Source organism: Phyllopteryx taeniolatus, chromosome 11, assembly GCF_024500385.1.
Source record: "Phyllopteryx taeniolatus isolate TA_2022b chromosome 11, UOR_Ptae_1.2, whole genome shotgun sequence".
Lineage (NCBI taxonomy): Eukaryota > Metazoa > Chordata > Actinopteri > Syngnathiformes > Syngnathidae > Phyllopteryx > Phyllopteryx taeniolatus.
In genome coordinates, this window is record NC_084512.1 from 21,795,640 (window position 1) to 21,814,594 (window position 18,955).

Below are 18,955 nucleotides of genomic sequence, written 5' to 3' on the forward strand. Positions count from 1 at the left end.
CATTCCTTCAGAGCCGATACCACGTGGTTAATTGCTATTCCGACAACAACAAAATACATATAGACACACATAACCAAGCCTGTGCTAAAAAATATACGCGATTGTGCTGCTGAATGTACTAGTCCGCAATTTGGGTGAAAAATAAGTAAATTCGCGACTGCTGTTGTTATTCCGGATGACATTGAAGTGTACTGTTTTGCTCTGACGTATCCCTTTAACGTGGACAATGAGGTACGTCCGTTCCGATTGGACGACGCGAGAGGATATTCGGAAATCGGCCAATCACAATGCGCGGCAGATTCAGGTAGTAAATCCCCGGTCCTGCCTCCCCAACTGCAACACGGCCCAGAGCGAGGGCTCCATACTTCATTCGCTAGTGTGTTTTTAGCCCTTGCCCCGCTTGCTCGCTTCCTCCCCCACTCTGCGCCGCCATTAATAGCCCTTCAGCTCGGCGGAAAGGACTCAAGATGATTTAAAGAGTCAAGCGTGGACAAGCGAGGAGGGACGGGGCTCGAGTGGGTGGAGGCTCTCGCCCTGTGGCTTATGTGGACCTCCGCCATCCAGCCGACCGAGTCGATATGCGGCTAGTGTCGGCTACGTGAGAAGCCCGAGTGGCTCGGGGTGGGAGTGGGATCGAAACGAGGTAAGGGGCTTCCCGTTGTGTTTTTACGGGTTTTTACGTTCGCAGCGCAAAAAAAACAACAAAAAAAGAACAAACAAAAACATAACCCATTCGTGTTAGCAGCTAGCTTTGGTCTGTAATTACTTCTGTGGCAAACTGTCAAATCTCGTCGAGTTTGGAACGCAAACTCACAAGTCTCGCGATTGTTCGATCACTGACGCGTTGGTTTCGTACCTGGATTTGAGCACGAAACGATTAACGCGTCACCTGTGAACCTGTTAAACGACAACGTCCTACCTTTGGAAAAAAGTGGGGCGAGGTGTTGTTGTGAGTTGCTAATAATAATAATAATAATAATAAAACTAGGCGTTGCTTTTTGTCGCGCTCGTGATGAATTTCTCACCGTGTAAACAAACTTCCCAGCACTGAACATACGGAATGTAAGCAATGCGCATGCACTGTGGATTATTACCCCCCCTTTTCCCCTTTATTTTATTTTTTTATTTGGCTTTAATAGGCTTTGCGCTGAATTGCATTTCAGTGCGTGGGATAAGTGTCTTAGGCGGTCACGCGTCTTCCCTGCTGGGTGTCTGCTTTCATTCGCCCCCGGTCTCGTTACCCGCCTCCCTCCTCTGGTACTGTAGGCCACTCTGACCCGCTGTCTATAAATTAACTCTTAGTGTATGTGTTTATGGTCGGTGTTAGGTTTCTATCCTGGATTGTTATTGAGCATTGCTGTGTTGTGTGCCATCAAGTACTTCCACATCAGGAGCAACTTCACTGTGTGCTAGTAAGTGCAGTGTGCACCAGACGCTCTTTTTATATTGTGCATGCGATACTCTATAGAGCAGATTATAGATCCCCCATCCCCACTGCAAGTCGTACACTCACCGTCGACATCATAAAATTACCATTAACAGTACAGACAATACAAAAGTTTAGCATTGTGATGTGACGTTAGAAAATACAACTGAGATAACGTAAAAATATTCTGCGATTAACAAATGATCGTATGGTCATCGTAGTACCCTCGCTGGAGATCATACATTCACCAGCATCAGCACGACACCTTTATTAACTTATTCACTGCCATGAACGTTTGTATTCTTCGACTGGAATCCAATGGTTCACTGCCACCGACAAATATGTTCGTCAAGTGTGGTTTTCAACGGGCAGGCGTCTCGCCCATTTTGTCTGTGAAATTCAGGTTTGTAAACCACTGTAACGACTAGCAGATCCCTGTAAATGGCAGCATTACATTACATTGGATTTTAGATCACAGTTTTTGAGTAGAAGATAAAGATTAGGCGGTGAATCTCAGCTTGTCACATCGATTATGAGAGAAACGCCAACACGTTGGAAGTCGGACAGGTTTAAGCACCTAACACTCGAACAGTTATGTATTTTTATGGTGTTAAGGGAGTATGTGGCACAATAGGTAGTAGAAAGTGTGCCGTGATCCTGAGAAAAGATGAAGCAGTTGATTGTGTGAATGAGAACTTAGTGCCTTCGCCATTGACCCACTGACGTTCAACTCATTCATGCCGTTAGTCACCGTAACAGAAGAGCATGTACTCTTTCTTTAGGTACGTTGGTGCATATACTGTCACAGAACATAATATTTTTGAAGATTAAATGGTTGGCAATATGGAGAACTCTGCTTTGGAAAAAGCTGGCAGTGAATAAGTTAAATGTGCAGGCATTGTTTAAACTTCTAAAAAGAAGTTAACCACTGTAAAATAAAACTAAAATAAAGTAAAACTACTCACAATAATCTGGTCGAGTATTGCAAATCGTAAACACATTGCCCACGTGAAATGTATTGAATGTAATTAAATGTTTTGAATGTGTTAAATCAAGAAAATGTTAACTAACCACTGTACAACAATTCATTTACAGCCCCCTCCCCCCAAAATAAATTAAAGCTAAGCCATGAGTTTCATTTACCCAATGCCTAACGTGGCATACCTGTTCATAACACTTATTGTTATGTGTGTGCGCGCGTGATTAGTGAGCGGCAGAATGTGCCCCCCTGCGCTGACCTAATGCCCCCCTCCCGGATGTGCTCTGACGCCGACACTGAAACTACTCACAGTTTGATAACTTGGTTGATAGAGATTATCCCCACTGCGAACTGTACACTCACCGTCGTCGTCATAAAACCTCCATTAACAGTACAGGGAATGTTTTGAGTCCCGTTCTTAACTTGTAATTTAAGTATAAGGGTAGTTCATCTTTTCCACCCATTGTCAAACTACTCACCGTTTGATTAACATGCCACAATCTTTTCAATTTAGTCCTCACTCACCGTCCCTTGCATAAGCAGTTTTCTTAAAAATGTTGCATGTGTCTCTTCTTACAGTGCACTGTTTCCTTCAGAGTGGACCTGCCAAGCTGAGAACCCCACCGAACGGCAGCGAGACTCCTCGCCGTGGGCGCGACGATGACCGAGCTGGTCGCCAAGTGGGCCTGTGAATACTGCACCTACGAGAACTGGCCGTCGGCCATCAAGTGCACCATGTGCCGCGCGCAAAGGCCCAGCGCAGGCGCCATCATCACCGAGGAGCCCTTCAAGAGGGCTCCGGCGTTGGACCCCGCGGGCCTCAGCAACAGCCCCACCCAGGGGAGCTCCGCTCTGCTCATTTGCCCCGATTCCAGCGCGCGGCCCCGGGTCCGTACGGCGGATATCCCTGAGACCAGTAGCAAGTGGTCCTGTCACATGTGCACCTACCTGAACTGGCCCCGCGCCATCCGCTGCACTCAGTGCCTATGTCACAGGCAACATGCTCAACAGCACGCGAGCCATCAAGGACAGCAGCAGCCACGCAGCCCCACAGAGTCACCTCAAACCTCAGGCTCCGGATACCGCCCCGCGCCCTCCTCCACCGCCACGGACCCCTGTGAGGAATACAATGACCGCAATAGGCTCAACACACACGCACAGCACTGGACCTGCAACGCCTGCACTTACGAGAACTGGTCAAAGGCGCTCAAATGCGTTGTGTGCGACCACCCGCGGCCCAATCACAGCCTGCTAGCCGAACCAATTGAACTGGCCTCCGAGCCCGAGCGGCAACAGCCGTCGTCCAAGTTTATCGACGCCCACAGGGTGAACATGCGGGGCGTCGGGGGCATCGCGGGCGGCCAAGGAGTCGGCGTGGTGGGTTTGGTCGGGGGTTGCAGCACCAGCCAGAGGAGGTCACCGCCTTCCTCCAAACGCGAGTCGGAGGTGAACATGGACTTTCAGAGGATCGAGGTGGCGTCAGGGGCCGGGGTTGGGAGTAAAGAGGAGCTCGAGGTGGATTTCAAAAAACTGAAGCAGATTAAGAACAGAATGAGGAGGACGGATTGGCTGTTCCTTAACGCCTGTGTTGGTGAGTTTGAAGTATATAAGGCATCTCAATAAATTAGAATAGCGCAGAAAATGGAATTCATTTCACTCGTTCAATTTAAAAAGTGAAACTTGCGTATTGTATAGATCCACAGCACTCAGGGAAATATATTGGGATATTTCTCACAGCCAACCGCAACGTCATAAAACTTTTATTAACTGTACAGGCAACGTCTTAAGTAACATTTTAACCCTGGTTTAGTAGGCATAAAAACATTAAGAGTTAAGTTTTCTGTCCATTTTAAAAGTCCAAAGTGGGCATGAGCACTAAAGTTTTCCCTCCCCTGCTTTAGATGCTCACTGATCTAAAGTCTCCCGAGATTTGCTGCAATGTCATAATGTGACTTTTACACAACCTGTATACGGTGGGGCCTCGACATATGAACATGATTTGTTCTGCGGCCATGCACGTGTCTCAAAACATTCGTATCACAAATCCTCTTTCCCCATTGAAATGAATGGAATTGCCGTTAATCTGTCCCGAAGAACATCAGCAAAAATCTTTGGAACATGTTTTTAATAAGCTAGCTGTCTATTGTATTGTACTTTATAAAAATAGTTATAACAAAATTTAATAGAATAAATTTTTTTAAAAATGCATCATGATGATTCAATGGGCATTGTGCTGCTCATTCCGCTGTGCACACCTTGGCCATGCTATAATGCATACAGACATACTACACTTGATAAAACATACAAGACCATCTCAACTAAGCTTCGATAAAAGTTGTTTATCGCAGAGGGTTAAGAATATATAACTGCGTTTTGAGTATTGACATGTTCTGTCTGCATGTGTTCCCACCGCTTTTGTTCAAATATAAATTGTTAAAAAGCTTAGAATTACTCGATGCTAGTTTCATTAGCTCGTCTTTGGCGTTTTGCATTTTGTGGTAGCATAGAGCTAGCGACTTTCGTAAGACGTTAATGTGGTTTGTTAAATGCACAACGTGTAATTCTTTTAGATTTATGTTTTGTTGTACAGAAAACATCGGGAGTGTCAATAAAAAGCTTGAAAACAAGCATTCTTTTTCTAATAATTGTTGCTATTGCCAAACTGCTGGCTTGTTGTAAAGTTTGCTGCCACCTTAGTTGGCACTCATAACTGAAGTTTTTGCTTGCAACCCAAGACAAAAACATTGGCCGGGTGACGCAAAGCAAACCTCATAAGTTGGCTCACTCATAAGTCAGTGTCCCAAAATTACCTTATTATGCCTTTATTTTGTGAAAAAGTCAAATAAATGATGAGAAACATCTATGTTTGTTATACTCGGAGCAGCTGTTCCAACCTTGTTTACATAGAGCAGCTCACATAATAATAATTTGTCTTTTTGGATGCTGAACACTGCACTGTGTATGCCTACCAGCGAGTGAGTGACACTGGACTGCACAAGCAGCGAGTTTTCGGCCACCCACACTGTAGACTGGTGGGAGGATGAACATTCTAAGGAAAACAAGATTGTTTTTTTCCACCCTTTATCTCATAGGCCGCAAATACAGTGTTCTTCCGTGTTCGTCCATTGGTAGAAGTGATGGACGGTTTCAGGCCAAGGGCACAAAAACTTGGAACGGGGTCACAGCCCAATTGTGTTGTAGACAATCTGTCACATGACTTTGTGCTCTGTTGCTAGGGAGATTAACCGTGACACATGCACAATGTGCGTGTAACACCCTTCCAAATGGACCTGTCGCTTTAAAAATAGAGTGACAAGTAGAGCTGCGGTCAAAAATATATACGTCTTGAGCTACAGTCATGACTTTGAGCCTGCGTTATTGACCACCTGGCAGCGACTTGCCATCACTCACCGCATGAAAAACACATCATCCATCTTTAAGTGCTCGGTGATAAATTTGCGCTTTATCCTGGGCGTCAAAGTGTCACTTTGAAATATTTGGTGATTATTTTTTATTTTTTTTTTGCTGGTAGGGCATAAGAATTGAAGCAATTAAAAAAAAAAAAAAAAAAAGCATACATAAAAATTAATATGCATACATTTTCAGCTACTGCTCCCTCCACTTCTTGGTGTACTGGCTTGTCTCCTGGTGTCTTTTCCATGCTTTTCATATCACATGAAATGCCTTTGAAAGCTATCATTTTCTCGCCATTTTCAGTGTTGCCGTTATTGTATATATGACAGCAATTCATCCACCGAGAGCATCAATCTTCTCTTTCGGCTCAGATATGTCCATTGCCCATTTTATATTTCCTCTCAAAGCTGTTATGTTGGGGGGATTTGACAGACCAGGTAGCTTTTTGCCTTCAGAGCTAGTATTTGAACTAACAAAAGGGGGGCGACGTCAGGGCTGTGAAGTTTAAGATCCGACCCTTACTACTCCCGCTCCGTTTGTAGCTATCTGACAAATATTTTGATATATAGACTTGAAGCCGTCAATTTTCGAACTTTAGGGGTTCATGCAAAGCAGCACTAGTGCCTGGGCTGTGAAATATTGTTGTGTTGAAAACATTTGTCTGTCAAATAGCAGACACCGGCATTAATGTTGTATGTTTATGCATTATTGTATTATTATTTTTTTATGTTGAAATGTTTTCACAAAAACTATATTTTAAGTTTAAATGAGTTTAAGGCCTGTGGGAGGGGTAAAACGATAAAAAAAAAAAAAAAAAAAAGGTTTATTATTGTCTAGTTAACTGGCTAAACCGTTAGCCAGTCTGCGTGTTGACTGCCTGGGTGTCAGTTGTGGCTGTAGCAGCTGATCAATGCCTATCTTCTGTTTTAGTTTTTTGATTAGTGTTGGTTTAATAAAGCGATTGAAAGTGCACCGGCCGCTGTGTCTATCCTTGACCACTTGTGGGGGCATTACAATATGTTCCAACTAGGTGGTGTACCGTACATGTATTATAAATTAGCTAATATTGATACCTTGTTTGGTGTTCATGGACGTGCTGTTGTGTTTGTTACCTTAGTTAGTAGTTGCAGTGGACAAATTTGCACATCCTGTCTTTTACTCACTCTTTCCTCCTGGCTTGCCACCATCCTGTCCATTTATTTCCACATGGAGTGGAACGTGAGTCTGCAGTAACATTTTAGTCCGTGTGGAAATATGATCACTGCGAAGCTTCGAGGCAGAGATTTTACTTCAACTTATTTTTTTTGGGGGGGGAGGTAACCGCATTAATCAAGTCATTCGATTAATCGTTTCAGTCCTAGCTTTTTGCATTGCGGATTTTCACCGATTGCTGGTGGGTGGGTCTGGAACATATCTTCCGTGATAAGCACTGTACCGGCCAATCTACAGGTTTCTTGAAACTGTGCAAGGAGACACATTCCCCTTTTATACTGGCTTAACAAGCCAGCACCTACATTATACCTGATGGGAGCAACCTGGCAAATTGTTTTACCAAGCTCCTTTCGACTGGTGTGACTGACTCATGTCTTTGTGCTGACAGGATTGTCAATGACAGAAGCAAGTAAGTGTCCTTAGGTGAGCGTATTGTCTTACAGGATGTGGGAGCGCAGGGCTGGCGGCGGGGCCACGGGCACGCCCACGCCACTGCTGTTTTGTGATCCCCTCCTGTCACACTGCGCTTCTTTTGTGGAGCTTTTTCCTCCCTCTTGTCTCCTCATCGCTGGCAGCGGCAGTCCAGCTCTACATGGTACGGCGAGTCCTTCCACCCACTCCGTGTCCCGCACACTCACACAAACCCTTGTGTGCGGCCGAGCATTGTTGTGTGTTGAGGACAAAAAAGCTCCGCAGTGTTTATAGTACTGTCAAGGGGTTGCTATAGTTGTTGTATGGCTGCCGTATACATCATTTAAACTTCTGAGTTGTGCTTTTATTTCATTCTGAAATGACTCACTTGCCTTAACAGTTTATTACAGCTGTGATTAGTGCAGATTAAACTCCAGAGCCATGCACGATCTAATTAAATTTTGATTGTTTTGATTGGAACTGTCAGAGAGGTTTTGATTGAACTCGCATATCATAGTGATTGTAGTTTTCAGTGGTCTACAACTGCGCTGCATTATACTGAGCGAAATACACCCCCAGTTTTATACAAAGCTTATATTTGGTTTCATTACATTGGGCCGCTGTATCCAAGGAACTTTAACTAGCCAGCTCCGCCAATCATCCCGTTTACTCATTTCATTTAACCTTGCTGTAGTGCTTTAGTCATACTTTAACTACTCAGCACACACACACACACACACGTCATCATCATTTTACCACACTTACTTTAGTGTACAGTGGCTCAAGTGACACAATTCTGCTTTTTTTTTAAAATAAATTCTCAAGTGGCACATTTGTATCAATGTGGCGTTTAAAAAAATTAATAAATAAATAAAAATCATGGAATGAGACATCCACAGCTGGGGATCAGGCCTCCAATGTGGGTAAAAATGTAATACATATCAGATATCAATGCAAGTGCAGCGTAAATGTACCAGTCAGATATACTCTGCCAGTGTGAGTGTCTGCCCAAACAACACAAATAAACATAAAAAAGAAAAAAACAAACACCCACTGTAAGTCTTAACTACAGCAAAACTGTAGATAATTCAATGTGGTCTAAATTAGTTACATTAGTGGTTATTAAATAAGGAAAGTGATTGCCGACGGCGGCCAGTGGACCAGTGGTGGTTTTTGATATGGACGACAAGGGCAGTTGCTCAGGGTGGCATTTTCTGTGGGGTTGGGGGGCGGGAGGCATTTGTTTCGCCACAAAACACAACAATGCAAAGCGCCGAAAATGCATCTACTCCCATTGCTAACATGCTAACACAGGGGCTAAATTGAGTAGTCAAGCGTTGTTCCCCTTGATTTTAAAGACATAGAAGTCCTCCAGCTCTTGGAGCTGCCACAGCGATTACATATATTCTGAGCTGAACTTTTTTGGGGTGGTTGAACACAGAATACACTGTCCTCTGACGTGTGTGTGTGTGAGTGTGAGTGTCACTTTAGTGTGTTTAAACATAGGGACTGAGCCCTGCCTTTTTAGTACAATATAGTTGCATTGTATGTATTTAGGTACACTTTTTCTTGATTTGTTTTATTTTTATTTTTTTTAATGTGCAATCATTATTTAAGTACAGGTTTATTTAATATACTTTTAGGAATAAAGGCTGTCTCATTTTTGATGACCATGTGCTTTTGTATTTTAATGTTGGTTATGATATACAAGTAAATTGTATTATGAGCTTGGTCACACAACGAATGCATGCCACTTTAAGTTCCTTTTGTCTTTCCAAACAGGCGTGGTGGAGGGCGACCTGGCGGCTGTAGAGGCCTACAAGACGTCGGGGGGCGACATCGCGAGGCAGCTGTCGTCCGACGAGGTGCACCTGCTCAACCGTCCGTCGGCGTTCGACGTGGGCTTCACGCTCGTGCACCTTGCCATCCGCTTCCAGAGGCAGGACATGCTGGCCGTGCTGCTCACCGAGGTCAGCGGAGAAGAGAGTGACGCCTGTTGTGTGTCACAAATGCGCTGAGAAAGCCGCGCGTGTGTGTGTCTTTGTGTGTTCGTGCCTGAGGCGCACATAGCAGTTTGCTTTCTGACGGCAACGTTATCCCAGATTATCTGTCAGCGCACACCTCGCCTCCCGCGCTCGCTCGCTGGCCCAATTTGCTCTCAGAGCGGTCAGCGACCGAGTGAAGAGTGAGACGTCGGAGTATGCCTGCAAAAATATTTGAAAGCCTCCAGTGGCCTGAACATTTCTCAAATGCTTTCCTCTTCTTGTCCTCACTGGCTCTCAGATAAGTAACATTCGCAGGAAACACTGAATCACAGTTGTTTTAGACTCCCAAAAATGCTGGGAAAATATTTTCACACCTATTTCAACAAACATTCACTGGCTACTTAATTGGGTACACAAGCTGTATCATTTCAAAATGAATAAGAAAGATAAAGTGCAACGTGCGCCACAACAGCATGTCTACGACCACCAACACAGGTGGTGGTAGATGGTCAAGGATAGGCACAGTTGCCGGTGCACTTTTAATCGCTTTAGCAAACAAACTGAAGAAAATGCAAACTGCCTAACGATTTAGCCAGTTAACAGCCAGCCAACTCTACACTCTCATTCACTGACACCCATGTGACGCACCAGGCCAGCTCCAGCATTTTAAAGCCATGTACACTCAAAGTTACAGATACTACAGTAGAACATAAGGATTGCGACACCTGTGGTCTCAAAGCTTTCTGTCTTCATGTGCGCCCCCTGCAGGTGTCCCAACAGGCCGCCAAGTGCATCCCGGCCATGGTGTGTCCCGAGCTGACGGAGCAGATCCGCCGCGAGGTGGCCGCTTCCCTCCACCAGCGCAAGGGGGACTTCACCTGCTACTTCCTCACTGACCTGGTCACCTTCACGTTGCCCGCAGGTCTGCCACCACCATTACCACAGCATGCTAACAGGCGCTAGCAGGCATTTAGCTACAACAACGACAACAGGCTGTGTAATTTGTGCCTTTCTGTCTGTTCTGCTTGTTATGAACGCTGTCCACAAGACCTAGTTCACCTCTGGCTTACTGTCTGGAGTATTGTTCTTGTACAGTATACACTCAGCATACAAACTATTCAAAAATCTATATTTAGTGTCTTTATATCAAGCCTCTTTTCAACTCGCAGCGTCTGGTTTAGTGTGCTCGCCTGGGCCAAGGATTGGTCGTGCAGTGTGTGCGGGACAATGGCGACCTTGGCTTGCGGCCACGAGCAGAGATTTGCTCTGTTTTGGCCGCACACAGTCAATGCATTCATTTCTCTTTTAGTGGAAGAATTGGCTACTGTGTTGACAAGAGCCGCCCGAGCATTGACAGAAAGCCAGCGGTTATTGTGACGGCAACAAAAACATGATGGTTCGCCTTCAAAAGCATTTCAGTCATGATATAGGAGACAGCCATCCATGCATTAGTTTTCCATTCCGCTTATCCTCATTAGTGTTGCGGGTGAGCCGAGCCTAGGGTTAAGAATCACTCTCTGCAGTTGACGGGACTTAAACATGCATTCATTGTGCTTGTGAGGGGAGCGACACGGAGGACCAGCCAACAGCAGGGACTATCACAGAAAGGCCGCAGCCGGATTTGAACCCTGTGGCAGTTGTGCTACCCGCTACATCGCCCTACTCGTCTTTTTTTTCCGCAATTTCAAACAGTTCCAAAGGAATCCAGTGTCAGGCTCTGTGCTGCTTTTCTAAAAATACGCCAATTATCAAGAATTACACATCCTATTTCTTGTCTCGCTGAACTCATGGTATACAATGACAATAAAGGCTCGCCCTTTCCGTGTTTTGTCAAAAATAATAAAAATAGAACAGAAAAATAGCTTTGTATACAAGCAATTAAAACGTACAATTTCCATATTATGTCCCTTTTAAAATAACCATTAAAAATCTTTTTTGCTGCTTTTGTTTCAGATATTGAGGATTTGCCACCAGCCGTTCAGGAAAAGCTTTTTGATGAGGTTTTGGACCGGGATGTGCAAAAAGGTAAAATATAAACTTACAGTGGTGTTACAACAGTGATTGCATGCACAAATTGCTGTTTGAGGGAGATAAACCAGATCCGAGTTGACGGTGGTCCCCTACACGCGCACACGCGCGCGCGCACACACACACACGCACAAATAGGAAGCACGCCAAGTATTTGCAGTGGTTTATTACTCGCACTTCCTCTCTTGCCAAAACTGGGCTCTGTCTCCTTGATCGCTCCCATGCCAGCCACTCTTTTCTTGAGTCCCTGCTCAGCCAAATTGTTTCAACAATTTCTGAAGGCTTTTTACCTTCTATCAGACACTCACACATAAACATTAGCATGCTCATAAAAGGCTTTACTTCACATGCGTTGTGTCCCTAGGATGATATAAAGATCAGATGACAAGCATTTGCAATGTCAGTTTTGACTGAAATTTGGGCAGAAAGGACCACAGTGCTAACCCCCCTTTTTTATTTTATTTTTTAGATTAATGGATTAAGATTTAAATCTGATCACGTGGGCTTGTAAACCGCTTGACGACTTTCTGTGCTCTGCAGCAAAACCAACCCCTCTCAGTAATAAGTTTCACTATGATGCACAAAATGCAGCTTCCTATTAGGTTGTTGCTACAATGACGCACTGAGAAGGTCAGCTATTAAATAAATTAAACTCGCTATGCATCAAAGAGAGCACATTAACACAAGGGGCCTGTGTTCTTCCCACCAGGTCGCTCGCATGTTCCGCCCTATACCAAAGACAAGTATCATCCAATATCTGGTGTCATTTGAAACTGGATTCACTTTGTTTTGCTACACAAAAAGAAAAAAGGGGCTTGTACAGTTAAGCCCACAATGATTCATACCCTGGCCAAAAAATGAGTTCAAGTGGATTTGGATCTAATCCAATTTAAAAATATGCAAATAAAATAAAATATTAAAATATTCCTTTAACAAAATGCAGAAAAATCCACACTGCTATGAAAAAACAAGAAACAAACAAAATACAAATGTAAAACAATGGAAAAAATGTCTGAAAAATTTTGAAAAAATAAAAAGCAATGCAATCACAAAAAAATGAAATGAATGTTTTTGTTTTTTTTGTTTTTTTAAAACTACCATTTAAAATGATGGCGAAAAAAACATACAATAAAAAACAATAAAAATATTAAAGAAAAAGCAGAAACAAATATTCAGAAAACTATAAAAATAATGCAATAGAAATGTAGAAATAATACCATGTAAAAGTTTCAACAATTATGTAACAATACAATTAAAAAGTAACATAAGGCTACACTATGACATACTCATGTTTATTTTTTGTCGTTAAAGACATCAAGAAATTGTTCACATTTTATCAGACAATTTTGAGGAACAGCATTCTTTTCTTCCATACTAAATTGTCCTGGCAACTTCTCAATTTTGAGCTTTCTAATCGACTATAAATGTAGTGAACTGGATAGGGCTGTATGACTGTATTCTTTTGTCACTAATTTGTATCATATCCAGCTAAAATATATCCATTCAACAAATTGAAGGAAAAAAAAAAAAATTAATTAAATATTTGGCTAGTGTATAATTTGGGGATGGGATTGGATTTGGTCAAGCTATCACCATGGCAACAGCATCACTTGGCAGTCCCGTTTTCTCTACAGTATGTGTGACCAAAGCAGTCGAAATCTCAGCAGTTACATTGCTCTCAATTGTGTTTCCACTGTGATATCTAGAGCTGGAGGAGGAGTCTCCCATCATCAACTGGTCCCTGGAGCTCGGGACCAGGCTGGACAGCCGGCTGTACGCCTTGTGGAACCGCACGGCCGGGGACTGCCTGCTGGACTCGGTGCTACAAGCCACGTGGGGCATCTACGACAAGGACTCGGTCCTACGCAAGACGCTCCACGACAGCCTGCACGACTGCTCGCACTGGTGAGCCACTCAATATGTTTGCTGTATGTACACTCCATGGACAAAAAGCATCAGTGTTTTCTTCCAACATTGTGGGAATAATTAGGACAAGGCCCTTTTCTCAATAGGGTCCATAAAGGCATTTTTGGTTGAATTTAGGTGTGGAAGAACTTGCAAGGCCTGACCTTGAGGTAAAAATGTTCTTCAATATAAAAAGAAGCAAGTTGCTGGCAAGCCTCAGGATTCCCAGGGCAACCCACCCCCAAAAAAAGAGAGAAAAAAAACACTGCTATAATTTTCTCTTGGCTGTGGTCCAAGAATCTCAAGGTGGACCAACGAGTCCTTCCCTGGCTGCGAACCAAGCACATCGCCAACCGCAGCTGGTGTGAAGGCCCCCTCGGTGGTGCCTTCAAGGACAGCAGCAGCTGAAACGTGACATGCGGCCACATCACGTTGCTGCTTGTGCTTGACACTTCCAACAGGACGATTGGGTTTGAAAAATGTGCCGCACGGCCCCCTGCTGACTGGCACATTGATCCAAATGGAAAACGGCTGCTGGAGCTGTACAACCAATTTCAGTAGCATGTTGAGCTTAAAGGAGTCACGCAGTTGTTTTCATAATTTGAAGAAAGGTATGATAGCAGATTTTGTCAAAATACCCCAAGGATCAAGAATTCTATTTCTTGTCTTGTTGAAATCAGTCCGTTTTGAGAGGATGCACGTGTTTTGCCCTGAATACTGTCGGCCCAGTGGAGAGTACGGCTTTTGTTACCGTGACGACCGGGACGTAGCTAGAGGGTTACGGGGAGGTGAACTTGCTACTACTTGTGGGGGGGAAAAAATTGTGCACTCACATAAGATTCCCTGTTTCCTCAGCTCGCCATATTTGCCTCTGCCAATCATAAAACGAGAGATATTCTCTCTTCTCTTTTGCTGTTTTGGATTATTAGTATTCCCCCCCCCCAAACGCCACAACTAATTACATTTTGTGGGGATGTGAAGCTTAATCAGCCCTTTTTAAGGAGGCCGCACTGTCTTATACAGGTGGCACGTGGGGCGGTCATAAGCTGTTGGGCAAATGAGTGTGCGTTTCGTTACCATGACAACAGGGGTGGAGCTAGGTAGTTGCGACGATGCGAGCGGAGGGGACTTGGGAAGGACAAGGCCAAGATTAAAAAAATGAAAAATTAAATAAAAAAAAAAGTGTCATCTGCTAGCTTAATGCTAACATACAATGGGAACCGCTGTGGACAGGCTAACAGAAGGTAGCATCATTTTAAACCAGCAAACAACAGTTACTTTAACATAAACGAGATAAGACACAAAATAGAACATCCACCAATACTCACCGGCACATATTCTCTTTGTAGAAAGTGCTGGAGTTTTTTTTTTTTGTTTTTAGTGTGGGTGTGCCTTATGTACTGGTTACCTCAATAGACTGAATTTTATGGAATTTGGCGGTTTCATTTCACACTTGATGAAAGCAGGCACACCATAGACCCAACTTTGTTTTATAGGAGCCATTCAAAAGTCAGCGTTCCATGATGCGGCCCCTTTAAAAGAAGGCGTGTTTCTTGTCCCAGGTTCTACGCGCGCTGGAAGGAGTGGGAGTCGTGGTATTCCCAAAGCTTCGGCCTGCACTTTTCCCTGCGGGAGGAGCAGTGGCAGGAAGACTGGGCCTTCATCCTGTCGCTGGCCAGTCAGGTACGTGCGGCCGCAAAGCGACTCATAACCGCGACAAATTGTCAATTGTGCGAGGAGCCGATCAGTTCGTGCCTTTGCGAGTGTTTTCCCGTCTTGCAATCAATCAGCAGAAGTCGGCTCCCTGGCTAAGTTATTGCGTGTGTTGCTGTGTAAGGAACCGGGCATCTTTTGTGTTGTCCTTTCCTCCCTAGCCGGGATCCAGCTTGGAGCAGACCCACATTTTCGTCCTTGCTCACATACTTCGGAGGCCCATCATCGTCTACGGAGTCAAGTACTACAAAAGCTTCCGTGGGGAAACGCTTGGGTTCACTCGCTTTCAAGGTGAGCACGTGCGCTTCTCGAAGCGTGGGATGCGTTCCACCAATTTGCGCGAGCAGCTCCCTCGAGCGCTACTGTGCGGTATGTGGCAAAGTTCTGCGCAACGAATGCAGGAAACCATCGCATTTCAAACGCCATTTTACGGCACTTACGGACCAACCAGCGGAAACTTTCCGTTGTATTAAGTACAATACATTTGCACTCAACCTTGAATAACTGTTTGTAACTAAACACAGGGTTTATTTCACTTTTATGTGCAATGCGTTTTAATTGAATCATTGTTTTGTATATTGAAGCACAGTGTTAATGTTAAAAGTGCATAATGTTACACTGACTTACAATAAATATTTCATATGCTATTTAGAAATTAAACCACTGGTCTATAGTAGGACCCAGTATACATGAGGTATTGTTAAAACTAACATTTTGGTTGTGGGTTTTTGACTTCACGGAAGTCTGTTTTAAGTCACTTAAAACGGACTTTTTGGAAAACCGATTTGCCAAACTTACATTTTCAGCAATGAATTTGAAAACTCAGTTGTATGACATAACCGTGTTTTCCCCCAGTTTTGCTTTTTGTTTTGTCCAAATCATCTCAAAATCGCACTAACATAAGATTCCCATTGTTCACCATTGTCTTGTTTTCCATTTTTGGTTATAAGTTAGCAGTATTACACAAAAACCGCATAACTAAAATCCCAATTTGATTGTGGGCCCCTCAAACTTTGTGTTACAGTCCCACTCAAATCAGTTGAACCTTGACAGAGGTCTTCCTAATAATTATTGTGCCTTTTCCTGAAAGGACTTTCTTCAGGCTTCTGATTGACTCCAATGGAATTACAGTGTCACCTGTTACTTGGCAGCTTTCAAACAGCTGTCCCCCGCCCCCTCCCCCCGTCACTAGCATGACATGTTTATTTTTATTCCAGAGCGGGACGATGAAAGAAAAAAAAAATGTGAGCCATGTTGGTGTGCGTCCTTTGTGAGCGCCTCATCGCTGACATAGCTGAGATGCCCCTCCGCACGACACGCAAGCGCTTGAGCTATTTGAACATGTTGGAAGGCTTCTGTGGGAAAGCATTGTGAAGGATCTCTCACACACACACACACACACCCACCCAAGCGACAGTCGCTGGGTGTGTGCGTGTGTTTGAGATGAAATGAAAGTGTGTCTGATGTAAATAAAATGTGCAAATGTGTTCAAAATCCGTAATGTGAAATCAAGTTGAATCCAGTTCAGTTGAAGTCAGAAAATCTTGTTTAACACGTTCAGACGCTTCCATGTTGACTTGTGGCGCGTGTTGCCCAATGATGTGTTTAATGTGTGTGTTGTTAGGAGTGTACTTGCCTCTGCTGTGGGAGCAGAGCTTCTGCTGGAAGAGTCCCATCGCGCTGGGCTACACGCGCGGCCACTTCTCCGCCCTGGTGGCCATGGAGAACGACGGCTTCGACAATCGCGGCGCCGGCGCCAACCTCAACACGGACGACGACGTCACCGTCACCTTCCTGCCGCTCGTCGACAGCGACCGCAAGCTGCTGCACATCCATTTCCTGTCGGCGCAGGAAGTAAGTACCGCGGACTACGGAATTCGAGACCAATTTCCTCCAAAGTGGACGTGACGCTACTTCTACATAGAAAATATTCTGGTCCCAAGTCAAACTGACACCTAGAAACCCCGCAGCGGACACACAATTAGCCTAACGAACCGTACCGTTCCGCTGTGTGACTAAACGACCTTCTGACGGGGGTCGTCCATTTTGTGCGTTTCCTCAGATGGGCAACGAGGAGCAGCAGGAGAAGCTCCTGCGCTCGTGGCTGGACTGCTGCGTGACGGACGGCGGCGTGCTGGTGGCGCTGCAGAAGAGCTCGCGCAGGCGCAACCACCCGCTCGTCACGCAGATGGTGGAGAAGTGGCTCGACGGCTACCGGCAGATACGCGCCTGCGCCGCGCTCTCCGACGGGGAGGAGGAGGACGACGACGACGACGAGTGACCGACGGTCTGTCGGGACTTTGGGACAAACTGTGACGCGTGCGGAGAATAAAAAGGTTTACAAATTCAAAAACAACTTTTTGATTTGTTTCTCCAATGTGACGACAGAATTCCGACATGGAAATGCACGTATGGAAAAGCCCTTTGAGAATTTAGTCATCATTTCCTTGATATCCATCTTAAGGTCCTTGTACTAGTATGCTCATTGTCCTCACTAGTAAGACAAATCAGCACACTTATAGAATGACTAAGGTGCTATTACTAGTAAGACGGTCGTTCAACACTGGGAAAAAACAAAACAAAAAAAAAGTCCTTTGAATTTAAGTAATTTGAACGTGTCCATTGGTTGCACATGATTAAAATGTTTATTTTCGAGGAGTTGAGGGGGAAATTATGTCTGTTCACCACATTTTACTTGTGCGTCTGAAAATGTTTTTTTTCCACAGTGTACTAGAGCGTCGAATTGCCTTATTAGTGAGTAGAAAGTGCGTACTAGTACAAGTACCTTAAGATGCATATCTAGGCTACGGAATAAATGCGCAAACATCTTTCCATAATTATGCACGTGGTTGTTTAAAAAACTAAACAAAAATACAAGTACGTATATCCTAATATGAACTCTTACCAGCATCGATGTGTTCAGTACAAAAACAAGCACATAATTGACTGTGGATTTTGGAAAATAACAAAAAATGGACAAAGCCATTCTTGTGTTTTCAAAGTTCTACTGAAGCACTGCACATTTATGACAACATTTCTACGTGAATACTCGCTTGAACGAGGTCAAGGAAGCTCTTGAAAAAAGGGAGACGTTCCCTTTAATAAGTGGACTCACTATATTGCTTTTGTTTTTAGTTGACATATTTATTATGATTGTATTTGAACGCTTATAATCTGTATATTTTTCAGCTTTTTTGTTTTTGTTTTTGAGGTTCATCTTGAAGAAACGACATCACAATGACGTCGAGTTTACCGGTGATTTTTTTTTTTTTGTAGTACTTCAAGGGGATGTCTACAACTTGGTGCTTGTTTTTCTCGTTTTTCATTTCCCGTTGCATCACTTCAGCTCTTTAGCCTCTCCGGTTCACCCTCACGCACCTCATTTGTCGTAAAATGTCTCGTCACAGCAATGACATCAAAACCAAAGCAGACGGGTAATTAACATGTTGTTACCGTTTACTCAACTTTCTTTTTCCTCGGTTTGGAGCCTCCACCTGTGGTGTGTTGCTTGGTATTGATGTAATATTTGGTTTGTGGATTATTATTTTTTTTTTCGGCATCACGTCACCCTACATACATGCAAGAGTGTAACACACACAAAAACAAAAATATGAGCAAAAAAACAACAACCAGAAAAATAAAAACATTTTCCAATGTTTTAACTGGTGACTTCTTTTGTCATACAATTTCTCACTTTGGAAAATATGTTTTGCGCCCTCTTGTGGAGGTTGCATGTACTGCTGGAAATTAAGCAACGTTTCAGGTTATGAAAACAGGAAGAATCTATTACTAACAATAGTTGTTTTAATAAATTAGTATTTTTGCAAAACTTTTTAATAAATACTTTGTTACTATTGTAATAAAAAAATTAAAAAAAACGTG

The 18,955-nt window shown here is 43.8% G+C and overlaps 1 protein-coding gene across 4 annotated transcripts; it reads left to right on the top strand.

Annotated features, from left to right (window-relative positions):
* The first annotated feature begins 305 nt into the window (after positions 1-305).
* On the top strand, positions 306-18,731 carry zranb1b (zinc finger, RAN-binding domain containing 1b). Of its 4 annotated transcripts, none has more exons than XM_061790053.1 (11): positions 306-643; positions 1,328-1,412; positions 2,985-3,996; positions 9,225-9,412; positions 10,196-10,349; positions 11,381-11,452; positions 13,162-13,360; positions 14,923-15,043; positions 15,235-15,364; positions 16,698-16,927; positions 17,136-18,731. In XM_061790053.1, the coding sequence occupies exons 3-11, from the start codon at positions 3,066-3,068 to the stop codon at positions 17,352-17,354; spliced, it is 2,244 nt and encodes a 747-aa protein (XP_061646037.1). In that variant the 5' UTR covers positions 306-643; positions 1,328-1,412; positions 2,985-3,065; the 3' UTR covers positions 17,355-18,731. The 4 variants fall into 4 exon arrangements, with proteins under 4 accessions (XP_061646037.1, XP_061646039.1, XP_061646036.1 ...); XM_061790055.1 differs by having other exon boundaries at positions 3,002-3,996; XM_061790052.1 differs by lacking the exon at positions 1,328-1,412.
* Positions 18,732-18,955: the final 224 nt, after the last annotated feature.

Bases quoted from the DNA above. Each gene is read 5' to 3' on its own strand.
- zranb1b (XM_061790053.1), top strand. From the start codon at position 3,066: ATGACCGAGCTGGTCGCCAAGTGGGCCTGTGAATACTGCACCTACGAG. The intron at 11,453-13,161 runs GTAAAATATAAA...TGTGATATCTAG, and splicing joins GGACCGGGATGTGCAAAAAG to AGCTGGAGGAGGAGTCTCCC. The intron at 16,928-17,135 runs GTAAGTACCGCG...GCGTTTCCTCAG, and splicing joins ATTTCCTGTCGGCGCAGGAA to ATGGGCAACGAGGAGCAGCA.